Source organism: Pygocentrus nattereri, chromosome 25 (assembly GCF_015220715.1).
Source record: "Pygocentrus nattereri isolate fPygNat1 chromosome 25, fPygNat1.pri, whole genome shotgun sequence".
Lineage (NCBI taxonomy): Eukaryota > Metazoa > Chordata > Actinopteri > Characiformes > Serrasalmidae > Pygocentrus > Pygocentrus nattereri.
This window is the reverse complement of record NC_051235.1, coordinates 1,297,501-1,307,500: the sequence shown is the minus strand read 5'-3', so window position 1 is coordinate 1,307,500 and position 10,000 is coordinate 1,297,501. Positions and strand designations below refer to the sequence as shown.

General features: G+C 48.1%; 1 protein-coding gene across 2 annotated transcripts in view; it reads left to right on the top strand.

Annotated features, from left to right (window-relative positions):
* gtpbp1l (GTP binding protein 1, like) overlaps positions 1-10,000 on the top strand; it is a 42,157-nt gene that overhangs the window by 1,804 nt on the left and 30,353 nt on the right. For both annotated transcript variants that reach the window (XM_037534356.1, XM_037534357.1), the window contains exons 3-4: positions 229-340; positions 2,338-2,518. In XM_037534356.1, coding sequence (XP_037390253.1) covers positions 229-340; positions 2,338-2,518 — 293 coding nt within the window. The remainder of the gene's footprint in view (positions 1-228; positions 341-2,337; positions 2,519-10,000) is intronic.

The window sequence follows — 10,000 nt, the reverse complement described above, 5'->3', positions numbered from 1 at the left end:
GTGATTTAAATAAGCATTTTTAGACAAAAACCTTCTTAAAAGTATCATAAATCAGCGTCTCAGTCATCAGGCAGTGAATTCAGAACCAGTTCATGTAGGAACTTTCTGTGAGGAGCTTTTAGAGGGACGTCTGGTTCCCATCACCACCACTGTGAGGAGCTTTTAGAGGGACGTCTGGTTCCTATAACTATCAGTATTAGGACTCCTGTGCTGTGTATTTGTGTCCAGCTGGCTCTGGTGAGCCCGACGGGGGAGCAGTATGACTGTTTGCTGAAGGACCTCCAGGCCCGGACGGAGGAGGGGTCAGGAGAAACCATCTACGTGGTGGGAGCTGGATCAGGTGAGTGCACGATATATTATTGCCCAATAAATGGGAAAATTCATATTTCTTTGCTCGTTGGCGCCCCCTACAGATGCAAAGCGTATTTCACCTTTAAACCACTGTCGTAAATACAGATTGCAGATAGCGCCCCCACATGGACAGCTGTACACATGCATTTATTGATGGACTACGGCATGTAGTAATTCATTCAAGTGCAAGTGAGGCGATAATTGTGAACGAGGAGGAGCTCGTTAACCTGCCGTGCCGTGGTTCTTAGGACACCATACACTCTTAGAATGGGTGGATGAAGGTTTGTCGAGGGTTCTTTAGTAAAGGAAAAGGTTCTATTTAGAACTGTTGGTCATTGTGCAGTATTAGAGCCAGTGCTCTGGTAAAAGCCTTCACCTTCATGACTGTCCTTTTATCTCCTTTAGCTCTCACCAGAGTGGGAATCCTCCTCTCTCCAACTTCTCTGGTAGCTAACATTAGCTAACTCGCTCGCTAGCACGCTTCTGTACTTCACCTACTACACTAATGAGTGCTCTTCTAATGGGTTTTCCATAGGGCTGGGCAATAAAACAGTGACGAAGATTAGGAGTGATAAGATGTGTTCGATAAATCTTCGATGTAATACGCCATCACTCTTCCACGTTCAGCGGCAGCCCTGGTGCCGTTTTCGACTGCAAGGAAAGTGACACTACTCTGCTGTCGCCAGGAGAGGGCGCCCTCCCTCACGGAGTTATACATTCCCCATTTGAGTGGAGCGCCTGGCGATCTGCTGTCCTGTGACCGAGTGTGAGGCGAGATACGTGGCGTAGCTGTGCTGACCTACAGTGACCTCTCCTCTTTCCATACGTCCTAACCAGGTTTAGCAGCGTTACATCACGTCTGCTCCTCTCAACTACAGCCGTTACAGCGCTCAGCCATATTTCAGTATTAGTGCATCACCGAGCAATGAAGGTGAAGAAGGAAGTGGTTCGTGTTACAGCCCTGATTTAAACGGCAGTGAACTGAGGAAGCTGTGAGGATTTAGAGAGCGGGAGAGCGCCGTCTTTCCAGGCCAGCTGTTTTTAGCAGCTGGCTAACTGGAAGCAGCTCCGTCACTCAGACAACACGGAGGATTGATGGTACTGTAGATCAAACGCGACACAAAAGCTCCGCTTCCAGTTTAAACGTAGCTAAAAGGAGGACTCTGTTTGTCTGGTGTTGATACTGCGGTTCACCCCTCAAACACCACGATAGAATGGAGGAACCCAGTCTGCTGGCTGGCGTCTGAATACGGTGAGACGCTCTGATATGGATGTGGTTGGACTGATGGCAGGAAGGCGGTGTGATCCAACACTGACCTCCCGAGCCGGCTGATGTCTGCTGCTTGTACCAAGTTGACGTTGAGAAACTAAACAGTTCAGCGCCGTTTCGGCCACTCGTTCAGCGTTTGTAGCGGGACAGCTGAGCCTCGTCACCAGACAGCTGAAAATAATCTTCTCTTTCTTAATTTTTGATTGTTATAAAAACTGATGGCTTTTCCATCAGATAAAAACAGCCCACCAGACGACACCTCCCACCGTCCTGGGACAGATCTGTGAGATGTTCCACTGTATGTCGAGTGTTTGTCGTGTTCAAAGGACAGTTTACAACAATGTCTAAACGTTCCTAGTGAGCGCTTCGACGCGCAGTGACATTCCCAAAGTAATCGACTGTTAAATTAGTTGCCGGCTAATTTGGTCATTTTTTTATTCGACTAAGTCGAATAATCGTTGCAGCCCTAATGTCAGTGCTGGGAACGCCGAGCTGTTTCTTCTTATAGTTGCTGAGTTGGTGTGACGTGGTGCCGTAAATCGTTACGCCGTTCTGGTTAAAGGTTCTTGTGCTGCTCCTCCAAAGTTACATAGCGCTATAGCAGGCGTTCCGGCCTGGAGTGACGACAGTCAGTGTAGCATCAGAATAATTTAGAAACTGTTTCATAAAGTTGCTTTAAAGACAGTAATTACATCCTCTCTGTCTGCCTCTCTCAGATGGGGGTGATTATGGTCTGGACGAGAAGGACATGGCTGCTTCCGTGGCGACGGTGCAGTCTCTGTGTAAGCAGATTGACGCTGATCTGGTCCTGCTGAGAGAGAGGAGAGAGAGCGGCGGGAGAGTGAGAGATTACCTCATCCGCCGCAGGGTCCCTGAGAACGACTTCTTGGAAGTCAGGTAACGAGAGAGAGAACGAGCGAGAGAGAAAGAGAGAGAGAGCGAGAGAGAGCACGAGAGAGAGAACGTGCGAGAGAGAGAGAGAGACAGAGCGAGAGAGCATGAGAGAGAGAATGAGCGAGAGAGAAAGAGAGAGAGAAAGAGAGAGAGAGAGAGAGAGCGAGAGAGCATGAGAGAGAGAATGAGCGAGAGAGAAAGAGAGAGAGAGAAAGAGAGAGAGAGAGAGAGCGAGAGAGCATGAGAGAGAGAATGAGCGAGAGAGAAAGAGAGAGAGAGAAAGAGAGAGAGAGCGAGAGAGAAAGAGAGAGTGAGAATGAGCGAGAGAGAAAGAGAGACAGCGAGGGAGAGCACGATAGAGAGCACGATAGAGAGAACAAGCGAGAGAGAGCGAGAGAGCATGAGAGCGAGTGTGAGAGAGAAAGAACGAGCGAGAGAGTGTGAGAGAACGAGCGAGCAAGAGAGCATGAGAGAGAACGATGGAGAGAGGGCATGAGAGAGAGTGAGAGAGTGCTAGGGAGAGTGAGGGTAAGAGAAAGTGAGAGATGGTTTTCTGTTCACTCTTTCAGATGTTGTGAGCGTCCTCTCGCTCTTTTCCTCTCCCGGCGTCTCCGCTCGCCACCCAAGGCAGAACGTGAGCTCACTCCGTCACTCCAAGCTCACTCCGTCACTCCGAGCTCACTCCGTCACTCCAAGCTCACTCCGTCACTCCGAGCTCACTCCGTCACTCCGTCTCGACCTGAGCATCTAAACTCTGTCTTCCTGCTCAAATGATGCAAACCGTATCTACCATTTCCAGATCTTTTCTTCAGTGGTTCTGTATAAGATTACAGATGTTCTAATAATAAATATATTGCTGCCGTCATTTTTCCAGTTTTTATCATGATTGGGAAACGCCCGTTGGCCTTTACATTACATGTACATTTCATGATGAATGGACCAAAAGAAACGACCCACAAAATTCTGGTTCCATTGACTTACATTGAAAATAAAGTCGCTTCTCCTGAAAAGGTTCCGTTTTGGAGATACGAGGTTCTGATCCGACAGCAGTGACGTATAACACTTACACTATATTTCCAAAAGTATTCGGTCGTCTGGCTTCACACGCATATGAACTTGAGTGACGTCCCATTCTTAATCCATAGGGTTTAATATAATGTCGGCCCACCCTTTGCAGCTATAACAGCTTCAGCTCTTCTGGGAAGGCTTTCCACAAGGGTTAGGAGTGTTTATGGGAATTTTTGGCCGTTCTTCCAGAAGCACATTTGTGAGGTCAGACACTGATGTTGGACGAGAAGGCCTGGCTCACAGTCTCCGCTCTAATTCATCCCAAAGGGGTTCTATGGGGTTGAGGTCAGGACTCTGTGCAGGCCAGTCAAGTTCTTCCACACCAAACTGGCTCATCCACGTCTTTATGGACCTGCTTTGTGCACTGGTGTGCAGTCATGTTGGAACTGGAAGGGGCCGTCCCCAAACTGTTCCCACAAAGTTGGGAGCGTGAAATTGTCCAGAATCTCTTGGTGCTGAAGCTTTAAGAGTTCCTTTCACTGGAACTAAGGGACCGAGCCCAACTCCTGAAACACACCCCCACACCATGATCCCCCCTCCACCAAACTTTACACTCAGCACAATGCAGTCAGACAAGTACCGTCTCCTGGCAACCACCAAACCCAGACCGTCCATCGGATTTCCAGACGGAGAAGCGTGATTGGTCACTCCAGAGAACTCGTCTCCACTGCTCTAGAGTCCAGTGGCGGCGCTTTACTCCACTGCATTCCACGCTTTGCACTGCGCTTGGTGATGTAAGGCTTGGATGCAGCTGCTCGGCCATGGAAACCCATTCCATGAAGCTCTCTACGCTGTTCTTGAGCTGAAATTTCACGACTGGACTTGCTGCACAGGTGGCGTCCGATCACAGCACCACGCTGGAATTCACTGAGCTCCTGAGAGTGACCCATTCTTTCACTAATGTCTGTAGAAGCAGTCTGCAGGCCTAGGGGCTCGGCTTTATACACCTGTGGCCATGGAAGTGACTGGAACACCTGGATTCAGTGGTCTGGATGGGGGAGTGAGGACTTTTGGAAATGTAGAGTAAAATATAATATAAACTTATGCCTGATTGGCTAAACTCAGTCAGGCGGCCACAGTCATTTGTATAAAGATGAAATCTGCTCGATCTTTCCACCACAGATTTCGCCGTAACACAACCCATCATGCATTGTGCAGTGTGACAGATCTCTCCCGATATGAATCCGATGTGCCGAGTGAGCGCGGAGCGTCAGCTGAGCTGGTGTTAACAAGAAAGGCTTGAACTGTGAACAGTTGCTGTTTCAGTACTCCAGGTGGCGCTGTCTGTCTTTTACTCTCTAGACCTTGATGCCATAATTGTTTATTATTATTATTATTATTATTATTATTCACAAGAGCCAGAAAGTTTGACCAGGTCAGCCCAGTTTTATCAGCCCTGCACTGGTTACCAGTTAAACTTCACACTGATTATAAAATCCTATTACTGACCTATAAAGCTCTAAACGGACTCGCCCCTCAGTACCTGAGTGACCTTCTCTCCCACTATGAACCATCACGCCTACTTAGATCACAAGGTGCTGCTCACTGCTGGTACCTAGAACTAATAAAGCTCCATCAGGGGGCGGAGCTTCTCATACAGAGCCCCCCAGCCCTGGAATAATCTTCCTGTTAATGTTCGGGACTCAGACTCAGCCTCAGTCTTTAGGTCTAGGCTAAAAACTTACTTGTACAGTCGAGTCTTCGGTGATTAGTCTCCCTGTCAGGTCTGGACCTGCTGGAGTCTCTGCTGCTCTGTTATACTGTAATCTGTGGTCAGCCACTCTTTACAGAACTGACTCTGTGGTCAGTCACTCTTTACAGAACTGACACTGTGGTCAGTCACTCTTTACAGAACTGACTCTGTGGTCAGTCACTCTCTACAGAACTGACTCTGTGGTCAGTCACTCTTTACAGAACGGAACCTGTGGTCAGTCACTCTCTACAGAACTGACTCTGTGGTCAGTCACTCTTTACAGAACTGACTCTGTGGTCAGTCACTCTCTACAGAACTGACTCTGTGGTCAGTCACTCTCTACAGAACTGACTCTGTGGTCAGTCATTCTTTACAAAACTGACTCTGTGGTCAGTCACTCTCTACAGAACTGACTCTGTGGTCAGTCACTCTCTACAGAACTGCCTCTGTGGTCAGCCACTCTTTACAGAACTGACTCTGTGGTCAGCCACTCTTTACAGAACTGACTCTGTCATCAGTCACTCTCTACAGAACTGACTCTGTGGTCAGCCACTCTTTACAGATCTGACTCTGTGGTCAGTCACTCTCTACAGAACTGACTCTGTGGTCAGTCACTCTCTACAGAACTGCCTCTGTGGTCAGCCACTCTTTACAGAACTGACTCTGTGGTCAGCCACTCTTTACAGAACTGACTCTGTCATCAGTCACTCTCTACAGAACTGACTCTGTGGTCAGCCACTCTTTACAGATCTGACTCTGTGGTCAGTCACTCTTTACAGAACTGACTCTGTCATCAGTCACTCTCTACAGAACTGACTCTGTGGTCAGCCACTCTCTACAGAACTGACTCTGTGGTCAGCCACTCTTTACAGAACTGACTCTGTGGTCAGTCACTCTCTACAGAACTGACTCTGTGGTCAGCCACTCTCTACAGAACTGACTCTGTGGTCAGCCACTCTTTACAGATCTGACTCTGTGGTCAGTCACTCTCTACAGAACTGACTCTGTGGTCAGTCACTCTCTACAGAACTGACTCTGTGGTCAGTCACTCTTTACAGAACTGACTCTGTGGTCAGTCACTCTCTACAGAACTGACTCTGTGGTCAGTCACTCTTTACAGAACTGAACCTGTGGTCAGTCACTCTTTACAGAACTGACTCTGTGGTCAGTCACTCTCTACATAACTGACTCTGTGGTCAGTCACTCTTTACAGAACTGACTCTGTGGTCAGCCACTCTTTACAGAACTGACTCTGTGGTCAGTCATTCTCTACAGAACTGACTCTGTGGTCAGCCACTCTTTACAGAACTGACTCTGTGGTCAGTCACTCTTTACAGAACTGACTCTGTGGTCAGTCACTCTCTACAGAACTGACTCTGTGGTCAGTCACTCTTTACAGAACTGACTCTGTGGTCAGACACTCTTTACAGAACTGACACTGTGGTCAGTCACTCTTCACAGAACTGACTCTGTGGTCAGTCACTCTCTACAGAACTGACTCTGTGGTCAGTCACTCTTTACAGAACTGACTCTGTGGTCAGCCACTCTTTACAGAACTGACACTGTGGTCAGTCACTCTTCACAGAACTGACTCTGTGGTCAGTCACTCTCTACAGAACTGACTCTGTGGTCAGTCATTCTTTACAGAACTGACTCTGTGGTCAGTCACTCTCTACAGAACTGACTCTGTGGTCAGTCACTCTCTACAGAACTGACTCTGTGGTCAGTCACTCTTTACAGAACTGACTCTGTGCTCAGTCACTCTTTACAGAACTGACTCTGTGGTCAGTCACTCTCTACAGAACTGACTCTCTGGTCAGTCACTCTCTACAGAACTGACTCTGTGGTCAGCCACTCTCTACAGAACTGACTCTGTGGTCAGTCACTCTTTACAGAACTGACTCTGTGGTCAGTCACTCTTTACAGAACTGACTCTGTGGTCAGTCACTCTCTACAGAACTGACTCTCTGGTCAGTCACTCTCTACAGAACTGACTCTGTGGTCAGTCACTCTTTACAGAACTGACTCTGTGGTCAGTCACTCTCTACAGAACTGACTCTGTGGTCAGTCACTCTCTACAGAACTGACTCTGTGGTCAGTCACTCTTTACAGAACGGAACCTGTGGTCATTCACTCTTTACAGAACTGACTCTGTGGTCAGTCACTCTCTACAGAACTGACTCTGTGGTCAGTCACTCTTTACAGAACTGACTCTGTGGTCAGACACTCTTTACAGAACTGACACTGTGGTCAGTCACTCTTCACAGAACTGACTCTGTGGTCAGTCACTCTCTACAGAACTGACTCTGTGGTCAGTCACTCTTTACAGAACTGACTCTGTGGTCAGCCACTCTTTACAGAACTGACACTGTGGTCAGTCACTCTTCACAGAACTGACTCTGTGGTCAGTCACTCTCTACAGAACTGACTCTGTGGTCAGTCATTCTTTACAGAACTGACTCTGTGGTCAGTCACTCTCTACAGAACTGACTCTGTGGTCAGTCACTCTTTACAGAACTGACTCTGTGGTCAGTCACTCTCTACAGAACTGACTCTGTGGTCAGTCACTCTTTACAGAACTGACTCTGTGCTCAGTCACTCTTTACAGAACTGACTCTGTGGTCAGTCACTCTCTACAGAACTGACTCTCTGGTCAGTCACTCTCTACAGAACTGACTCTGTGGTCAGCCACTCTCTACAGAACTGACTCTGTGGTCAGTCACTCTTTACAGAACTGACTCTGTGGTCAGTCACTCTCTACAGAACTGACTCTGTGGTCAGCCACTCTCTACAGAACTGACTCTGTGGTCAGTCACTCTCTACAGAACTGACTCTGTGGTCAGCCACTCTCTACAGAACTGACTCTGTGGTCAGCCACTCTTTACAGAACTGACTCTGTGGTCAGTCACTCTCTACAGAACTGACTCTGTGGTCAGTCACTCTTTACAGAACTGACTCTGTGGTCAGTCACTCTCTACAGAACTGACTCTGTGGTCAGCCACTCTTTACAGAACTGACTTTGTGGTCAGTCACTCTCTACAGAACTGACTCTGTGGTCAGCCACTCTCTACAGAACTGACTCTGTGGTCAGCCACTCTCTAAAGAACTGACTCTGTGGTCAGTCACTCTCTACAGAACTGACTCTGTGGTCAGTCACTCTCTATAGAACTGACTCTGTGGTCAGCCACTCTTTACAGAACTGACTCTGTGGTCAGCCACTCTTTACAGAACTGACTCTGTGGTCAGTCACTCTCTACAGAACTGACTCTGTGGTCAGTCACTCTCTACAGAATTGACTCTGTGGTCAGTCACTCTCTACAGAACTGACTCTGTGGTCAGCCACTCTCTACAGAACTGACTCTGTGGTCAGTCACTCTCTACAGAACTGACTCTGTGGTCAGTCACTCTCTACAGAACTGACTCTGTGGTCAGTCACTCTTTACAGAACTGACTCTGTGGTCAGCCACTCTCTACAGAACTGACTCTGTGGTCAGTCACTCTCTACAGAATTGACTCTGTGGTCAGTCACTCTCTACAGAACTGACTCTGTGGTCAGTCACTCTTTACAGAACTGACTCTGTGGTCAGCCACTCTTTACAGAACTGACTCTGTGGTCAGTCACTCTCTACAGAACTGACTCTGTGGTCAGTCACTCTCTACAGAACTGACTCTGTGGTCAGCCACTCTCTACAGAACTGACTCTGTGGTCAGCCACTCTTTACAGAACTGACTCTGTGGTCAGCCACTCTCTACAGAACTGACTCTGTGGTCAGTCACTCTCTACAGATATGACTCTGTGGTCAGCCACTCTCTACAGAACTGACTCTGTGGTCAGTCACTCTCTACAGAACTGACTCTGTGGTCAGTCACTCTCTACAGAACTGACTCTGTGGTCAGCCACTCTCTACAGAACTGACTCTGTGGTCAGTCACTCTCTACAGATCTGACTCTGTGGTCAGCCACTCTCTACAGAACTGACTCTGTGGTCAGTCACTCTCTACAGAACTGACTCTGTGGTCAGCCACTCTCTACAGAACTGACTCTGTGGTCAGCCACTCTTTACAGAACTGACTCTGTGGTCAGCCACTCTCTACAGAACTGACTCTGTGGTCAGCCACTCTCTACAGAACTGACTCTGTGGTCAGTCACTCTCTACAGAACTGACTCTGTGGTCAGCCACTCTCTACAGAACTGACTCTGTGGTCAGTCACTCTCTATAGAACTGACTCTGTGGTCAGCCACTCTTTACAGAACTGACTCTGTGGTCAGCCACTCTTTACAGAACTGACTCTGTGGTCAGTCACTCTCTACAGAACTGACTCTGTGGTCAGTCACTCTCTACAGAATTGACTCTGTGGTCAGTCACTCTCTACAGAACTGACTCTGTGGTCAGCCACTCTCTACAGAACTGACTCTGTGGTCAGTCACTCTCTACAGAACTGACTCTGTGGTCAGTCACTCTTTACAGAACTGACTCTGTGGTCAGCCACTCTCTGCAGAACTGACTCTGTGGTCAGTCACTCTTTACAGAACTGACTCTGTGGTCAGTCACTCTCTACAGAATTGACTCTGTGGTCAGTCACTCTCTACAGAACTGACTCTGTGGTCAGTCACTCTTTACAGAACTGACTCTGTGGTCAGCCACTCTTTACAGAACTGACTCTGTGGTCAGCCACTCTCTACAGAACTGACTCTGTGGTCAGTCACTCTCTACAGATCTGACT